At 43.3% G+C, this 17,731-nt stretch overlaps 5 protein-coding genes across 6 annotated transcripts; all 5 read right to left on the bottom strand.

The window, feature by feature from the left end:
- Positions 1-1,878: 1,878 nt before the first annotated feature.
- On the bottom strand, positions 1,879-6,454 carry LOC116196513 (armadillo repeat-containing protein 6). 2 transcript variants are annotated; one of them, XM_031526259.1, is made up of 10 exons: positions 6,164-6,305; positions 5,849-6,038; positions 5,372-5,622; positions 4,940-5,242; positions 4,336-4,616; positions 3,883-4,011; positions 3,208-3,330; positions 2,715-2,822; positions 2,330-2,508; positions 1,898-2,239 (listed from the first exon to the last, which is right to left on the bottom strand). In XM_031526259.1, exons 3-10 carry the CDS (start codon positions 5,520-5,522, stop codon positions 2,116-2,118), a joined length of 1,398 nt encoding a protein of 465 aa, XP_031382119.1. In that variant the 5' UTR covers positions 5,523-5,622; positions 5,849-6,038; positions 6,164-6,305; the 3' UTR covers positions 1,898-2,115. The 2 variants fall into 2 exon arrangements, with proteins under 2 accessions (XP_031382120.1, XP_031382119.1); XM_031526260.1 differs by lacking the exons at positions 4,940-5,242; positions 5,372-5,622 and having other exon boundaries at positions 1,879-2,239; positions 5,849-6,024; positions 6,164-6,454.
- LOC116196518 (E3 ubiquitin-protein ligase RNF170) lies at positions 6,224-8,851 on the bottom strand. Its single transcript, XM_031526264.1, has 5 exons — positions 8,476-8,851; positions 8,038-8,234; positions 7,239-7,346; positions 6,758-6,809; positions 6,224-6,468 (listed from the first exon to the last, which is right to left on the bottom strand). The coding sequence occupies exons 1-5, from the start codon at positions 8,759-8,761 to the stop codon at positions 6,329-6,331; spliced, it is 783 nt and encodes a 260-aa protein (XP_031382124.1). The 5' UTR covers positions 8,762-8,851; the 3' UTR covers positions 6,224-6,328.
- A 1,300-nt stretch (positions 8,852-10,151) lies between these two features.
- Positions 10,152-11,354, bottom strand: LOC116196515 (probable carboxylesterase 12). The gene has a single exon (XM_031526262.1). It carries the CDS (start codon positions 11,278-11,280, stop codon positions 10,321-10,323), a length of 960 nt encoding a protein of 319 aa, XP_031382122.1. The 5' UTR covers positions 11,281-11,354; the 3' UTR covers positions 10,152-10,320.
- A 958-nt stretch (positions 11,355-12,312) lies between these two features.
- On the bottom strand, positions 12,313-15,151 carry LOC116196514 (probable carboxylesterase 1). Its single transcript, XM_031526261.1, has 2 exons — positions 12,738-15,151; positions 12,313-12,623 (listed from the first exon to the last, which is right to left on the bottom strand). Exon 1 carries the CDS (start codon positions 13,850-13,852, stop codon positions 12,836-12,838), a length of 1,017 nt encoding a protein of 338 aa, XP_031382121.1. The 5' UTR covers positions 13,853-15,151; the 3' UTR covers positions 12,313-12,623; positions 12,738-12,835.
- Positions 15,152-15,324: 173 nt separating this feature from the next.
- Positions 15,325-16,596, bottom strand: LOC116196516 (probable carboxylesterase 12). The gene is made up of 2 exons (XM_031526263.1): positions 15,935-16,596; positions 15,325-15,839 (listed from the first exon to the last, which is right to left on the bottom strand). Exons 1-2 carry the CDS (start codon positions 16,478-16,480, stop codon positions 15,492-15,494), a joined length of 894 nt encoding a protein of 297 aa, XP_031382123.1. The 5' UTR covers positions 16,481-16,596; the 3' UTR covers positions 15,325-15,491.
- Between the last annotated feature and the right edge of the window lie 1,135 nt (positions 16,597-17,731).

Consider the following 17,731-nt stretch of genomic DNA (forward strand, 5'->3'; position numbering starts at 1 on the left):
TGGCAATTCGCCCAGGCACCATCTCGAGTTGGCGTAGTTGGGGGAGAGCACGACAAGGGCAACCCTCGAGTGGCGGATGGCGTGCAGGAGCATCGACTCGAGCTCCTGCCCCCTGTCATCTCAGTTGCTGTCGACGAAGTATCAAATCCCCTTGTCTCTCATGGCATGGAACAAATAGGACAAGAACCCGCCCTTCACGTCCTTGCCTCTGTAGCTCACGAACGCATCGTACTTCCACCGGTGGATCGATCCGGAATGACGAGGGAGGCTGAGAGGTGGTGCGGGTGGCGGCTGCGGTGGCGGAGGCGGGAGCAATGGAGGAGTTCGTCTTAGCTGGAAAAGTGACCCCATCATCATGTCCATGCTGGCTGATATATATAAGTAAATTAATAATCACCGAAAGGGATCCAATCCAACAGATCTTCAGAGTATTGAAGATTAATTGATTAACTGAATAATGATAAAGAAGTTATGAAGCATTTAATGACAACTACAAGCATATATATGCATATGTAGAAGACAGGGAAATTTATAAGAGACTCATTCAACATAATGACGGTTGACCTTGAAATTTTAACATGCGCTAGTAAAGAGTTTTTCCGCCAATTCTTCGATAAAGACTCAGCAAAAAGCGCGTCCTAATGTTTTTATTACAAGGAAAGAGGACGGGAAATAGTGTTTTTCTTCGAGAGAAAAATGAATATATATATATAATGATCTCCTGAAAGTGGTAAATTGAACAGCTGCAATTCATTCATGTAATATGCATATAATTTGTAAAGCCAATGGATCTTAGTTCTAATCTAATCACTTCCATGAGGAATTAACGAAGTAACATAAGCTATATTCCGTCCCAATGGTGCAGATAAAGTTGAATAATATTACGAAGCTATGGACTTTTTCTTTTTCTTTTATTTTTTTGTGTATATTAGAGTTAAATAGAGTTGAGTTTTGATTTTAATTGGGTTGTAATAATTAATTATTGTATTATTGAATTATGAGAAAAAAATGTGAAAAAGTAATAAATAATTGAAAGAAAGTAATGATTGCGTTGTTGAATTGTAAAAAAGGTAATGGATAGTTGAGAGAATTTAATATTAAAAATTGAATTGAATGGTCAAAAAATTAAAGAAAAAGGAAAAAATAATAATTGTATTGTATATTTAGTAGAATTAAAATTAGAGTTAAAACTTGATTGTAAAACCAAACGAGGTAATCCTTTTGAAGTTATCCTTCGCATCAGATAAGAACCGATCGCAGGATTGAATTTGGCAATTTCACCGAGGTTCACGTTCGGAATTGACCCTATCTTAAGTAGGAATTTTGCATGCATGCATACATGCACAGACGATTTAGGGCTTGTTTGGTTTTAGGATAGTATTTTAGAATCACAATTCTAACTTAACTCTACCCACTACAAAACAAAATAACTCATACAAAGTCAAAAAGTAGGCCCCATTTATATCACTTTTTTCCACAACAAAACAACATAACTCATACAAAGTCAAAGGGTGAACCCCATTTATTCCACTCAAAATCAAAATCAAAATCTAATTTTAAAATCTTACTATGAAACCAAACGCAACCTTAATGTTTGTGCAAGGTCTCTCAACATCCCGTGGATGCGGATATGGACTTGGAGATTCCCCTGTAGTACAAGTCTACTGAAATTTCAGCCAAAAAAAAAGTCTAGTGTAAATCTATATTTATTTATTTTATTTTTTTTATTTTATTTGATAGTCGACCTTAAAGTTCGAGTCTGGTTCTCACTAAGAAGGCCCAATCAAGGTAATGCATCGACCTCAAACTCCCTAGGGGGTAGCCGGCAGGTCTGATTCGGCTCCGGCAACATTTTTGCCCTGGACCTTCGGCTAGGTGTCCAATAAATCCGACAAAGGGAATTTACCCACCGATGAAAAGAAACCTTTGGACATAATCATATGTCACACAAAATGGACAACAAACGGAAATGCCTCTGTTTCTTCGACACTCACAGAGGGCATGTTGAGGAAAGACGCATACGATCACACTTGTCACTACCTAACAAAATTCAAGAATTCGAAGCCAAAGATGAGATGGCCCTTGTAGCACATATGGCTACTACGAAGATAGAGTTCACGAGTTGTAGTTGTCAAGCCCCAAGTCCCTCAAAGCATCAGTTGCAGCATCCTTGCAGCTGTCGTGGTTTTGCTTCGCCATTCTTATGTACTTCTCGATTCCATTCCCGAGCAGAAGAGCTCTGTCAAGTCAGAAAACTAAGCTATCACAGGCAGCTCAATTAGGAGAGTACCGTCTTCAACATTTCGACGGTAGGGTCTCTAAGACTTGCCTGTTTTCAGCATTTCTGACTACGAGATTGCGGATCATGAGACAGGAGCTCCTCTGCATCCGCAGGGCAGCAGGAAATTTTTCCATCGCTTGAAGAGCAAGATCTCCAGCTCCCGCTTCAATGGCACGGGCTGCATTCTCTGGAGACCTTAAGCAGAGTACAGAAATAATAGACATGACCTGCATCAATAGACCAAAAAAGAAAAGAAAAAAAAAATTGAATGATAAAATCGCCTGATTACTGAAATCACCAGAGGCATTCCCGAGGAATGCACTGTATCCTGACTTTCTATTTGCAATGTAGTTAAATGCAAATTTGAGTAAGATTAAAATCTCTTATCTCTGACATTATTTACATGGCATATATACCTTAGGTTATCGCTTACCTCTTGAAGAACAGAAGGGTCGTCACTAAACCGGGCTGAGAGTTTAATAAGCCTATTCATTCCCCCCTTCTCAACAATAGCATTCTTGTTCGCGTCACTTCCTGCTAACTGAAAGAGCAAAATAAATAAGCCACTGGCGCAAGCATCATGCTAAAGCAACAAGTACCTCCCCAATTTTGTCATGTTGGGAATTAAAGTTTTCAGTTAAAAACTGTGAGATAAGCACATAATTTCTGCAGCAACTTTCACTTGTTTATAACGATTAAAAATAAGAGGAAAAGGAAAATGTAAGCACTACTTGAAAATCCATTATCATATGGACCTGGCGCAAAATTATTCCAACATTGTTATGCCTGCAATCAGGATTAAATGTAAAAACAAGAGGGACCGTAAATGAGACAGGAAGGACAAGAAACACTGGAATGAGAAACATGATGAGCCATAAGGACAAAGATGAAGTAATCAACAACTTTCAATATTTCTACTTTCTTACCTTTGATAATAAAGAACAGCAAACTCTGGCTGCAGTTTTGTTTCCCTGTTCACCACTATGATCAATACCCTGGAGAAGTGCATCAATACCACCATTCTCTGCGATGTATTTACAAATTTCATCCTGCAATTCATCAATTGGAATAAAAAATAAGATCAACAAGGTAGTAGTGAGGTACTAACGTTTTCTTATCTGATTCATGCATGTTACTCTTGATAGATAACATTTTCTTATCTGGTTCATGCATTTTACTCTTAACAGTAATTTTGAAAATCCATCAAGAAGCTTCAGCCTGTAAATTGTGCGGTACAAAATAATGGAATATGCAAAAGTAATCAGCCTGGAGCAGTAACTTATTCTTTTCAAGAACATAAATACAAGAGTTTCCTAATAAATAAATAAAAAAAGATCCAAGTATTCAGATTATAAGTCCTTGCCTAAGCCATGACAATTACTTAATTCAAATGTCTAGTGAAAAATCAAGAACAACAGCTCCTCTCATGAAATTGACACGACAAGGTTGACAAGAATACTCTTTAAAAGCAAAATGACGCATTATATGTTAACCTAGGATTCAAATTAACAGGCCTTCCAGGCAAGAAAAGGAGTAAGATCACCCAAGAATTAGGATAGACAGCAACGATTTCAGCTTTAATGGAGACAAATTTTACTAACATTAACAGCCATGGACTTCAAGGCAATGCTTGCTGAAATTAGCGTAGGTGAGCTTAGCCCTTCATGGAGCGAGTCAACTAGAGCTCCGGCAATTCCAACTTTTGCAAATTTTCGAGCATAACCATAGACCTGGAAGTGTCACTGTAAAGTCAATACCTCGAACCTCTTCATTTTCAGTTTAGAAGAAGCACAATCTGATTTAGCGCAGTGAGCAAGACTATCCGAACTACTGAGTGGCAAACTGGAGCACAAGACATGTATGTTGGACCAAAATTCCACGATTAGCAAGTTATATTATAATTGCAGTTAAAAAAAAAAAAACAAAGGTCTCGTGGTTGATTGGTCTGCATCTTTTGCAGTTGCAGAATTATACACAAATCCGATTAGAGCTTTAATCTGAAATGTGATAAGAGTGCTTAAAAGTAAAAGATAGCCTCTAAATCATTCACTTACTTGTGAAGCCACAACCCGATTATCATCAGCAGTTAATAGAACACGTATAGCATCATATAAGCTTTGGATCCTGAGTCTGCCCTGTTTGCTCAATACGAGCATAATAAGTTCACCAATTTTAAGTTCCATAAAGGACTCTTTAAGAATCTCATTCCCAGTGGCAGCAGCAGCAACTAGAGTGAAACCGCTGTTCAGTACGTCCGAGTTTTGACTTTCATCAAGGATATGCAAAAGAATCCTTGGTCCACCACAATTTTTAAACAATTCTTGGCTTTGTGTATCTGTAAACAGAAAAGAAATGATCCTGAAAATCATCAGAAGGTAATCAACAAAGAGTATAGGCTGCAACCAGAATATACTGGAAGCATAGGCAGGAGAGAGCCAGAAAACAATACGCCACGATTTGGGGAAAATTGCCCATAAATCCACGAGATGACAAATGTATAAACCCTGAGTTTCCAAGTTCGAAAAATCTGAGACATGACCAGCATAATATGTATGCCACCGCAAATTTGTTGGACCCTAAGGTGAAACTTTAATCTCCAATATCGTGTCTAGAAAGGTTCGACAAAGCTGAAAGGTCAAGTGGAGTATATCAAGATACCATGAAGAAGCGGCCCCAATGCTCTCAAAGATGAGACGAGAACCTTATCACAATTCTCTGGGATCTTCGAGCAAACAGAGCACACCACTTCCACCCCGCCATTTCTCGTTGCAATGGCTGCATTTCCCAAATCGCTTTCCGAGCACAAATGGGTGAGCTTATCGAGCGACTCCACCAGCTCATCGTGCACGCCCTCATCCATTTGATTCTTGCAATCACGATCTAATTGCTTCAATCTCTCCAAGCACTGTATGATAGGGTTATCTTTCACACCACCCTCTCCGGGCAAACACATGACGATTCCTGGACATCGAGATTAACACCGTTCAATCAGATCATCCCAGATCCATCTCACAAGCGAGACTTCTGAATCCTTTTAGATACACTATCACTGCAAGCTTCTAACGATCTCGTAGGATACTTGAAGAGTACCGGAGAGATCGACGCCTTGGAGGGTGAGAGCGTCAATGGCGTCTTGGATGGCCTCGGCGGGTTCCATACCCAGATCCTCCATGTTCTCCCTCACCAGATCCTCGAACGCCTCCTGCGAGATTGTACGGACGCCCTTCGACGGCGGCCCCATCTGCTTCGCTATCAATCGGAAGATGAAGTAACGACGAGCTTCTCTACTTTCAAGTTACGAGAGAGGAGCGTTTGAATGAGTGAGCTCGTTGCCAGACACTCTGAAGCTCGAGAAGGAAGAAGGGAGCGGCGCCAAAGAGTTAATTGCAAAACAACCCCTTAGGTATTTCTTTTCCATGTAATAGCCCCTACACGTTTTTCTTTTAACGGTTTCTCCCCAAAACAAATTCATATTCATTGAATTACCACCCAACGCGCTAGACTTGAACTGGTTTCAGGTGTGGTTACACTCGTGAAAGAAGTATGTTAGACGTTAAGTATCAGTACCTTGAGATGTTGCAGCTGAGCATACTGAGTTAGCCGTATATACGGAGAGGTCATGACCTAGAAGCCCAAGTTTGCCATCCAAATGTTGGAACCGAGAACGAAATGCAAAAGGTTGCTTGACCCGTGCGAGTGCAAATGAGCCACACGTAGTAACATGCAAATTCAAGAAGCACCTCCTGCAATCACGATCCTGGAAATTATCTCCGCTATGTCAAGACTCGTGTTCGGGTCATAGGCATTTAGTATCCTCGAACAAGGGCAACTAGGAAACCATTGGGAGTCGGAAGATCACAGCATGACACTAGTTCACCTAACTGTTTGATATGTACTAATAAGATCCCTCCCAGGACCCTTGGCATTGCTCAGTTAGTGATATGCTGAATGAAGCCTCGACTGGCTCTCGTGCATACCTAACAAAATGCAAATTTTCACTCAGAAATCTTGTGCAAATGTTAAATCTGTACAAAAGAGCTTATGGAGTCAATCATGGCGAGGTTGTGCGGCCCCCAGTTGTCTAGCACGTCGGGCAAGTCGAAAGCTCCGGATAATTCCAACCAAACGAAGGATGACTAAGAGCACGAAACCAATGTGGTACATTATTTCGACGACGTCTACTCCCCCTGAAGAATATGAGCAGGGAACGAAGATGAAATCATTTCCATATGCAGATTAAGGGATTTCCAGTAGCTCACAGTAAGGACTGCAGAAATGAATTTCTTTAACTGCCTTTCCGAAAAATTCCTGGTGACTGAAACTAACATCACTGAATAACGTTCCTACTAAGATGCACGAAAACCACTCAGTTTTTGAAAACTCAACTCATGTAGGTTTCAATTGAAAACATCTCTTTTAGCGGGAATTTCCTGATAAAACTAATACAAAACTCAAACTTTTGATAAAGAGAGTCACCTGTTGGAATGGACTGAAGTGGCGTGCTTCTATACAGGACTATGAGTATTGTCTGCAGGAGAAAATTTTGAATGACACTCAGAGTGATAAGTGAAATAGAAATGTTGTGCAAATATTTCTCACGCTCATCAAGCACATGGAGACGGAAACGGAAATAAAAAGATCTTTTTTTCCTCCCATGAAACATTTTGCAGTTCGCAACTTAAAGCAACAATGATCAGCTGCAGAAGACTAGCTAGCTTTACCTCTAACAATTGAAACAGTTTCTTGGGTCAAGGTATAAATTTGCCTACTGATTGAATATAACAAGAGCTCATCAAAATAATAACTATATATTCAATGATAACACAAGCAAGGTTGATACAGTTATTATCAGTAACAGACAAGATATCACAGTAACCACCCAGTCTGATCCCACACAGAAAAAGATGAAAGAAAAGCTCCAGAAAGTAGACGGCACAGCATTGCAGAATCAACTTACCACGAGAAGACGCATTTCATTGCAGGGTAACATCCTATCTGGATCAATCGCTCGATTGACAAATCTCTGGAAATATCTCTTGATGCAGAATGGCACCTCACGGGCTTTCTGTTAAGGACACGAACAGAAGATTACAATTAAGAGATTCTGTAAAGAGAAACCATCTGTCTACTTCTTGATAGATGGTTCAGACAGCAAGCAGTAAGAGGGTTTTTTTTGGGTGCGGGGTTTGGGGGGAAGGTAATCAACAACAACAACAACTAAGTCCGAGCATGAATCTATGTCCAAACCACTGGACTACTTATATTACAACCCCATGAAGATCTACTTGGAGACAAAACGACATTGTGCAATTTGGAATGTCAGAAAGGTCATTGTCCATCTCGTTTTCTTTAATTCTCCCCTTGTTTGGAGGGAGACATGGATGAGAATAACCCAGCAGCCTACCAATCAGAAAGACCTATTCACACGTATATACCATTTACATTGCCTTCCAGAAAAAATATGGCAACAAGGGAGTTCATGCTCTTCAGCGAATTATAGAATATAATCGCAGAAAGAGTTTAGAAACTGATGAGCAAAAAAGAGCTATTTATAAAGTTACCATCAATTCTACTAGCCATCCAACGGAACAGTGTCTTTGCAGAACTCATCTTTTTTCAATATTAACATAACACTGAAACTGCCCTATCAGATACGACCCAAACTCAAAACCCAAAAGCCAGTTCAGCATGTACCAATCTGCATCTCTGATTATATTTCTAATGGAACCGCCACAGAATGTAACTAACGTACGAACCTGAACAGCGCCGCGTACACCCCCGACGAAAAGGAGATTGTACCGCTGGACCTCTCTGAGGACCTTATCGACTTCATCATCGTGCAGGAGATGCAACGATTCCTGGGGTATCAGTCTATGGATGTCGCGAGAGCACATGGGACACTTGCAAGGCCTAGGCGTCGCATTGTAACTCCAGTACGTCAGAATGCAGCTTGCTGCACTACACAAACCGCATCACATTTTTACAACCTATGATTCCAAATATCATCACCAAAGCATCCGGCGAAGAACAGCAAGAGCAGGACATGATCCAGAGCTTCAACTTTCTACTACATGAGCTGAGCCACAACAATTTCAGCTATCCTTCGATTTCTACAGCAACGATCATCGTCGTCCGGCGGAATGGACTGAGAGAGAGAGAGAGAGAGAGAGAGATGAGGAGTATGTAAAACCCACCGCAGTACCAGTGGCCGCACCCCGACTTGCACGGCACCGTGAAGTCGCCGAAGCAGATCGGACAAACATCGTCGTCCGGCGGACCTTCTCGCTCAGCTCTTCCTCCGCCTTCCTCTTCAGCAGCAGCAGCTGGCGTCTCGTTTCCAGCAGGAGTTTCTCCCACCTCCGGCTGATCAGCGAAGGGCTTCTCCTCCATCACTTCTGCTCCTCCTCCTCCTCCGCCAACTGCTCCGCTAGGGTTTGATTGATCCCGGCATCGAAAGCGCTCGAAGACGTCGGCTTCCATCGTCGGGTCCTCGCTATCATCGATCAATTCAAAGCACCGGAAGGTTCAGGACAGGTCGCAGCTTGTCTTCACGGGGGTTAACAAATGTTCGAACCCGACAGGACGCGTGTCATGCCCAACGAAATCCTCACGCGCCAGAAGGCGGGACGCCGTTGGATGTCGGCAATTAAAATGCCGTTACGCCCCTGAACTATCACGACGGGAGTTTGTCCTCCTCAAAGAATACCATCCGTTAAATTCGGCCCTTCCGTCAGTGTCTCTGTTAAAAATTGAAAGCCTTCAGTCATTAGGATTTGGAATTGGAGCCATTGGTGGCCTTTGCATGGACCATTCTATCGTTGTTGGAGTATGAAGCCAATGATGACGGGATGCGGCGTGGGACGGCCGATGGCTGGGCTGGTCACGGCCAAGGGCAGCTATGTAGTATATATGAGGCTCAATATGGCTACTATCGACAAGTCCCAATAGCTAATCATACCCTTACGGATGTACTCATGTCTCATTATGGATCCCATTAACAAGAACATTGGATATTTTTAAAGCATAAATCACGTTTATTATATTGCCATTACTTAAAGGAGAATAATTAAGATACGCCTTCACAGCTTGAATGAAATCTCATGAATAAAGTTTGACTTATATCGGATATAAAAACTCACAAATTCAATGTGCGCATTACTGGACCACATGATTAGTTTTCTTTACGGGCATCTCCGAAACTTCTTGATCGACGTATGGCTTTCAAATTAGGTTAAAAATTGGTAGATGCTGCCAAATGGAGTCGCGATGCCACATGCAAAAAGGAACTCAATTTTACAGCCTTTGATATGTATCGACGTCATATACCTTCACCCTAGATAACCCGATCGATCCAACTCATGATGAGAAAATATGGGATATGTTTCCCCTGGCATTGTTCCCAGCAATGAAGACCCTGCTGATCGAGATCCGCTTGCTCAGCGATCCATGGGTCTTGCCTGGCCTAGGGCCGATCAGGGAAAAGCTCGTACTGTACTGGGACTGCCACACAGTCGGCCACTGTGACCACGGCAGCTAGAAAACCATGGCGCTGCGGGGGGAGAAGGCCAATTGCTGCGTGCCGAAGCCCCCCGCTGCAGAGGTAGAACAAAAGCGGGAGAGCTGCCGGCAACCAGGAGCAACGGCAGTCATAAGGAGAGTCTGGCTAATACAAGCTCGACTTCTAATGTCGAGTTCAACCGTACTCTTTCTCATGAACTATAGGTTTAGTGGATATCAGTTATGGTGCTTCTTCTATAATCAGTCCCGCGCTGCGCGGAACGAGGGCTTCAGCTAGCTCATTTCGGGGTTTTGCTCTTCCAGGAGTTGTTCTTTTGGGTGTGATTTTATAATTGAGAGAAGCAACGAAAGAGATCAGCCCAAAAATTGAGACAATTACACACAACTCCAGCATCAACAACAACAGTTGTTCATTCAGCAAAAAAAAAAAAAAAGCAGTTGTTCCCAGGTTTTTGTGATTATTCCGGAAAATATATCATAAGCAGATCAGAAGTATACTGTCATGTCATAAGCAGATCCTTCTACTTCTTGTCCTCGTCCAGGAAAGCAACCACTCTCTTCATCATGTCGACGGCATTGTCGCAGGTCGGGTAGAAGAGGTGGAACACATGGTTCTCCCCCTTCGTCTCCACTACCTCCACCTCTCCTCCCCACCCGCTCTTCCTCAGCACCTCACCGTAATACCAACCCCGGTCCTTCAGGAAGTCCTGCTCCGCCACCCACACCAGAACCCGAGAACACCCCAGCCCTGACAGCTTCGGGTCCTTGCCCGGGTTCATTAGTGGGTCATCCACCCCATCCACGGATCCTGGGCTCACGAACTTCCATATGGCGGCCACACGGTCCCTCACCTCGGCCTCGCTCGACTCTGAACCCACAGGCTCAGTCCCCCAGAAGAATGGATGCACCAGAATGATCCCCGAGAGCCCAATTCCATCAATCTTTTCTGCACCGTGCCTCACTGCGATGTTGTGGGCTATGTTAGCACCGGCACTATCACCCGACAGGAACACCCTATCAAGGTCAGCAAAGAGATTGAGCCACTCCTCCGGGCCCTGCCCCTTGGCATGGAATCCAACCCATCCCAGGGCTGCCCAGCAGTCATCGTAAGCCACCGGGAGAGGGCGCTCAGGGGCTCTTCTATATTCGACCGACACAACAACTACCTCAGCCTCAGAGACAAGGGCATTGAGGTAGTTGTGGTAGGCTGGGGACTGGGTGGACTCGATTATGAAGCCTCCCCCGTGGAAGTAGACCAGTAAAGAGAGCTTCCGAGGAACACCAGTGGAGCCAGGGAGCTTCGGGATGTAGAGACGGGCAGATAAGCCTGACTCGGGCGATATCACGATGTCCTTGGAATTGACCCCAGTCTTCTCGTCGAGGGAGGCGGGCACCGTGGCAGTACCCATCAGCCTCTCAACCCTGCCATCCTTGTATATCCGAGCCATCGGAGGGAAGTCATACGCGATCTCGGACTCCATAGTATAGCTGAGAACAAATGAAAGGAGAAATGTGAGAGGAGGAATGAATGAAGATAAGAGGCTGGTGAGGTCCTTATGTTTGTCTTCCTCCTTTTGGCATCATATAGAAATTGGCCGCACAGTTTTGAAAATGCACGCAAGCTCCGATAAATGTTGCTGACCGACAGCATCACACAGCAATAATGGAGGTTTGTAGGGTCAATGGAAGATTTCTGTGGGAGCAGTTGAAAGCAAAACTGAGAGTGATGTGGACAATTATCAAAAGGAGGAAAACACCACCCCATGGTGCTTCTTCCAATTTAGCTTAACTGATACAAACGTGAGATTGCTTTGATCAAATCTAGCCAATTGCATTTGCAGGAGTCTCGATATTTTACTCGGTCCGTGTATGTATTCGTCTCGGGGAATTTCTATGGTTCCGAGGGAATGTCGCGGTTGCCTCCCAGCACCAGAAGTTCCCGTTCATGCCAATCAATTTCTTATGCTAACCCCTTCCACAAGTACCCGCTACATCGCAGATGACTTCTATCGAGTAATCTAACCAGTGGCGGCAGTAGCTTAGCTTTGGCGGATAAAGACACTTATAGCGGACAATGTAAAATGACAAATGGGATCGATTCCCTGGGTTCGAACGGCTGTTCCGTTTGGTTTCGCAATTAGATTTTAAAATTTTAATTCTAACTTTAACTTTACTAACTGTACAACAAAAATTATTCTTTAAAGTAAAAAAGGTGAACCACATATATAAACTCACATACAACTCTATTATACTCATTTCAATTTTTAATACTAAATTATCTCAATTATTCATTGCTTTTTCACACTTTTTTTATAATTCAACAATACAATTATTACAATCCAATTAAAATCAAAACTCAACTCAATTCAACTCTAAAACCAAACACATTATAAAATTTTTTTTTAACTTAATTTTACCAACGACAAAATAAAATAACTCATATAAAGTCAAAAAGTATACCCCATTTATAACACTATTTTTCAAAATCAAAATCACATAATTCATACAAAATTAAAGGGTGGACCTTATACATAACCATTTATACCACCCTTTTTCAAAATCAAATCTGATTTTAAAATGTTCCTTACAAATCAAACGCAGCATTAATCTCGAAAGAGATCCAGAGGCCGGAAATTACTTGGTTCTCACATCGGCAAAAAGACGGCAGATGTCTGCTGAAGCTGCTTGCATCAATAGACATACAAATTGATTCTTACTAACTATATGTGCCGATCATGTTGGCAACAACAGCCAAAATTCCGGCTTTTTGACAGTGCCCCGACTGGATCCACACACAAATCCATATCTCCAATCTGTTTTTTTCCTGATGAAGAAGCCAACGCAGAGATTAGATTGACACCCTCAAGTCAAGTATCAAATTTGAAGTTGATAAACAAATAAACCGCCTGACTTGGCCTCTAATCGACCAAAGACATACAAGAAACTCCGCTGCATCCCCTTAGGTGCTCCTAATCTCAATCACAGGGATTCCCGATTCACTTCACATCCTCGGATAAACTCGACGCCGTTTGCAATTCAATTTGCCTTGATGAAAGACGCAAACTTTCTTATCAGACCAACAGCTTTATCACACTTGAGGTCACTAATATGGAAGCAATGCTCTTCCCCTTCATTTTCCAACAACTCCACGCTCCCTCCCCATCCGCTCTTCCTCAGCTCCTCCACATACCTTGCCCCCACCTCCCTCAGATGGTCCTTCTCTGCCACGAACACCAAAACTCGCCGACACCCGATCCTCTGCAGCTCCCCTGGACCCGGCCTCAGCCTCCGGTCCTCCAACCCACCGTTCTCCGGGCACATATAAAGCCACATTGCGTCGTCCTCGGTTCCCCCAAAGTACGGGTGCACCATCACCATTCCCGCCACCTCAGCCGGCCTGCCCTCTAACCCGCCAGACCCAACCCGGACTGCAAGATCATGAACTATATTACCCCCAGCACTGTCCCCAGCTAGAAACAAGCGGTCAAAATCGGCATGGCAGTTTAGCCACCGGTCGGGCCCGGAGCCGTCGGCGTGGGAGGTTGCCCACTGAAGTGCAGCCCACGAGTCGTCGTAGCAGGCGGGGATGGGTTGCTCCAGCGCCAGCCTGTACTCGACGGAGATTGCCAACGCCTCGGCCTCCGCGGTGACGGTGCTGACGTAGTTGTGGATGTCAGGGGAGAAGGCGGACTCGAAGCAGAAGCCGCCGCCATGGACGTAGAACAGGACGGGAAGTTTCCGTGCAGGGTCACGGATCCGAGGAAGGAAGACCCGGGCGGAGATGGGGGGTTCGGAGGATATGACGACGTCCTTGGACTGGACGCCGGTGGAGGGGTCGGTAGAAGGTGGGATCTTGCGGTTGGGCTGGTGGGACCTCTCGATGCGGCCGTCCTTGTAGACACGGAAGAAGCGGAACTCATGGGCAATATCGGCGCCGCCGGAGAATGCGCGGGGCCGAAGGCCGGGGCCAAACGCGGGGATTCGGAGCAACGGCTGGGGAATGGGGCTGTGTCGTACGAGGAAGTGAGAGAGTGGGCGGCAGAGAGACCCCATTGACGACTCGGCCGAAGCAGCGGATAAGCAGTGTCCGAAAACAGAGGAGGGAGTGAACTGAATCGGAGTTACTGACCGGACCTACCATACTCAGTTTTGTTGATTTCAATTTTACCCTTTTACTTTACTATTATCTCACTTTGGTCCTCCATGTTTAATATTTTTGTTTTGACGTCATTTCGGTTGAGTTTGTACTTTGTATGTGAAGTTGCTCGCTTTAAGTTATTAGTGCCTTCTGGGCATTATTATTCGCCTTATATGACTGAGCATCAACCATTGAATTTTTTCTCGAACATTGATCATTTCTCATGAAATTATCGGAAGAAGGCAATATTAGGATTTGACCTACTCCATTCATCTTCCTCACATCGATATCAAGTCAAACATCTATTACCATGAATCACAACTTTAGTCGCTGCTTATTGAAATAGCACGTTGTGTTTGCAGTAGAATATCGATACCCAACATATATTACGAACGGCATACTCAAATATATTGTATTGAAATGACATGAACTCGTTAAAAGTGACCGAAGATCCACTCCCTGCAGCTACCATGATCCTCGTGCTCTGCTCTCATCAAGATTCGGCATTACGAGTACGACCGATAAACTTACGACCTGCTAGACTAATCTATTGCCTGATGAAAGAAGCAAACTTGTCCTTCAACTCCACAGCCTTTTTCTCATAGTTAGGATCCGACAGATAGCAGCAATGGGGCTCCTCGACATTCTTCACCAGCTCCACATTCCCTCCCCGACATTGCTGATATATTTGCACGTTCGTGCAGTTTCTCTTTAGTTTTGCCACTTTTATGCTTGTATCTACTCTCATTTGTTCTACAGAGAGCGAATGAACGTCTACCTCTCCTTTCATTCTTTTCTTTATGTGAGTGGTTGGAGTTTTTCCCCTAAATAGACTTCTTTTTTAAACTTATTCTCAAACTATATCTCTTTTAAAAATAATTCTTAATCTAGACTTAAATGTGTAAATTTATTTTCATTTCAATCCTTTTTTTTTTACTCTTTCGGAAATACCCTCAAAGATACTCCTATGTCTTATTCAGCGAAATATGATCATTTTTCCGGTTCGGTTCACCGGTTAACCTAATTTTTAAAAAAAATTGAAACCTAAATAACAATTAATCGGTTCGGTTACGTTGTACGCAATTCTTAATAATCAAATATAAATTGAAGTCGAGCTCGGTACCTTTAAAAATACTCATACGTCTTATTTATCAAATACAATTCTTTTTCCGTTTCGGTATACTGGTTAACTGAAATTTTTTAAAAACATTAAAATCTAGATAAAATTTAATTAAGTTTGGCTACATTGGATGCAAATTTTATGAACCAAAGTTAAATTGAATGGCTTTTTGAGTTTTCTTTTTTTTTACGTTTTTTAAATTATTTTAGAAATTCTGTTTTAGTCTCTCTATTTCAACTGAATATCAATGCCCAACATACATATGAATGGCATACTCAAATATTATGTATTGAAATAACATGATTCACAGAGAAAAGTTTACCAGAGATCCATTTATCACAGCTACCATGATCCTCGTGCTCAGCTCTCGAACTTTCTCACCGAGCTTCGGCATTGCGAGCATGACCGATAAATTTACGACCTACTTGACTGATCTATGGCCTGATGAAAGAAGCAAACTTGTTCTTCAACTCCACAGCCTTCTCATAGTTGGGGTCAGACATGTGGAAGGAATGGGGCTCCCCAACGTTCTTTACCAATTCCACATTCCCTCCCCAACCACTCTTCTTCAGCTCCTCAACATACCTGATCCCCACCTCCATCAGGTGATCCTTCTCCGCCACGAAAACCAGAACCCTCTCGCACCCAAGCCTCGCCAGGTCTGCAGTCGATGGCTTTAGCCTTGGGTCCTCGAGTCCGGCGTTTGTTGGGCACATGTAGAGCCACATCCTGTCGTCGCCCGTGCCACCAAAGTATGGATGGACCAGTATGACCCCAACCACCTGCACAAATCGTAGTTCTTACACTGATCAAGATTAATATCTTGAATGCCAGTGGTACACTACGGTGTAGATCGATATATATCAACATCACGCACCTTCACCCCAGACAACCTGATTGACCCGACTCGACACGCCAAAGTGTGGGATATATTTCCTCCTGCGCTGTTCCCGGCAATGAACACCCTGTCGAGATCCACGTGTTCGGCAATCCACGGGTCTTGCTTGGCCGCTACCCACTGGAGGGCAGCCCACGAGTCTTCATAACAGGCGGGAAGGGGCCGGTCCGGGAAAAGCCCGTACTCTACTGAGACTGCCACACAGTCAGCCGCTGCCACCACAGCAGCAACAAAGCCGTGGTGCTGGCGAGAGAAGGCGGACTGCATACAGAAGCCGCCACCGTGGAGGTAAAACAGAAGTGGGAGCTTGGAGCAGCCGGGAGCGGCAGCGGTCTTGGGGAGGAAGAGGCGGGCGGAGACGGGCGGGTCGGAGGAGATGGTGACGTCTTTGGAGCGGACCCCTGTGGCAGGGTCATCGAATGGCGGGATCTTCTCGACAGGAGGCTTGAAGAGTTGGACGCGGTCGTCCTTGTAGACCCTGAAGAAGCGGAACTCGTGGATGATCTCGCTGTCGGCAGAGGCCATTGCCGGAGCCGATCAAGACGGAGAGAAGCTGCGGGGTGTCTTTGGCTTTGGAAAGGCAACAGCAAGGGATGGAAACAGAGAGAAACGTTGTGTGGGAGATGGCTGACTTGTATGATTGAAGGGTTCACCTACCGTTCCTAGATTTTACTTGTGCTTCCCCGGTGTTAATTAAAAAAAAATTTAAAGTGTAATATAAAAAAAAAATTGCAACAAAGTACACGAGCTTTCAAAGATGTTGCAATCAAGTGCATTAGTTAATCTCAAACTAACGCCGTTAATCAATTCTGACATGGCATATGACGTGTCAGGAAGCCTCCGACATGGCACGAATACTTAAAAGTTAAAAGTAAAAAATTCATTTTAAAATTTTTAAATTGAAAATAAAAAGTAAAAAATTATTTTTTTAAAAAAATAAATAAATATTACGTTTGATAACAAAATTAAATTTGATTTAATTTAATTTGAGGAGATGAAGGCAAAAATAATTGAAAAAAGTACGTAAGAAAATTTTAAAGAGAATATAAAAAAGTAATAATTGCGTTATTGAATTAAAGAAAATGTGTTGAATAGTTGAAATAATTTATTAAAATATTAATTGTAATAATATATAATAAAAAGTCAGAGAGAGAATTTGAAGAAAAAAATTTAAAAAAAAATAGTGATTGTGTTATTAAATTGAGATAAAAATAAAATTAAGTTAAGTTTAATTTAATTTTCATAATAAATATATTATTGTATTCGAGATCTCTCCACACATTGAGAACTTTGGGGGGAGGGGCACCCCCTCCGAATATGGAAATAGGGGATGGTGGCATTCCCGCCAACCACCCACCCCCGACAAAAGTCGCCCTTGGGCTTAGACCCCATCGGCGATCTCCACCGGGGTTGGGTGGCCAGAGGGGACGCCTCCTCCCCCTTCTCCGATCCTATTTCCTTTTTTTTTTAACCAAAAAAAATTCAACGGCTTCTTTCAATTGCTTGGCTGGTCTGCAAAATCAATGATTGCGGCTTTGCTTTGATGGTTTGTGTCTCGAGATGGAGAACCTGTGATGGAGAGGGAGGGAGAGACACAGGACTCATGGACGTGGTCTTCAAAACCACCACCATCAGCTTTTCGACGCCATTGGCACCACCCCTCCCGTACCTATTGACAACTTGTTCGACTGAGTGAGTGATATGGTAAATTACTCTTGTGGTAAATTGTTGAGTGATACGATAACTTGTTTATCCAATTATTGTAACTTTTTCCTT

This window comes from Punica granatum, chromosome 2, assembly GCF_007655135.1.
Source record: "Punica granatum isolate Tunisia-2019 chromosome 2, ASM765513v2, whole genome shotgun sequence".
Lineage (NCBI taxonomy): Eukaryota > Viridiplantae > Streptophyta > Magnoliopsida > Myrtales > Lythraceae > Punica > Punica granatum.

Bases quoted from the DNA above. Each gene is read 5' to 3' on its own strand.
- LOC116196516 (XM_031526263.1), bottom strand. From the start codon at position 16,480: ATGGCCTCTGCCGACAGCGAGATCATCCACGAGTTCCGCTTCTTCAGG. The intron at 15,840-15,934 runs GTGCGTGATGTT...CGATTTGTGCAG, and splicing joins TCAGGTTGTCTGGGGTGAAG to GTGGTTGGGGTCATACTGGT.
- LOC116196518 (XM_031526264.1), bottom strand. From the start codon at position 8,761: ATGGAAGCCGACGTCTTCGAGCGCTTTCGATGCCGGGATCAATCAAAC. The intron at 6,810-7,238 runs GTAAGTTGATTC...TTTCTCCTGCAG, and splicing joins ATGAAATGCGTCTTCTCGTG to ACAATACTCATAGTCCTGTA. The intron at 6,469-6,757 runs GTGACTCTCTTT...CATATTCTTCAG, and splicing joins ACTTCAGTCCATTCCAACAG to GGGGAGTAGACGTCGTCGAA.
- LOC116196514 (XM_031526261.1), bottom strand. From the start codon at position 13,852: ATGGGGTCTCTCTGCCGCCCACTCTCTCACTTCCTCGTACGACACAGC.
- LOC116196513 (XM_031526259.1), bottom strand. From the start codon at position 5,522: ATGGGGCCGCCGTCGAAGGGCGTCCGTACAATCTCGCAGGAGGCGTTC. The intron at 4,617-4,939 runs GTATCTTGATAT...TTCTGTTTACAG, and splicing joins ATTGGGGCCGCTTCTTCATG to ATACACAAAGCCAAGAATTG. The intron at 3,331-3,882 runs GTTAGTAAAATT...GATGAATTGCAG, and splicing joins TGAAGTCCATGGCTGTTAAT to GATGAAATTTGTAAATACAT.
- LOC116196515 (XM_031526262.1), bottom strand. From the start codon at position 11,280: ATGGAGTCCGAGATCGCGTATGACTTCCCTCCGATGGCTCGGATATAC.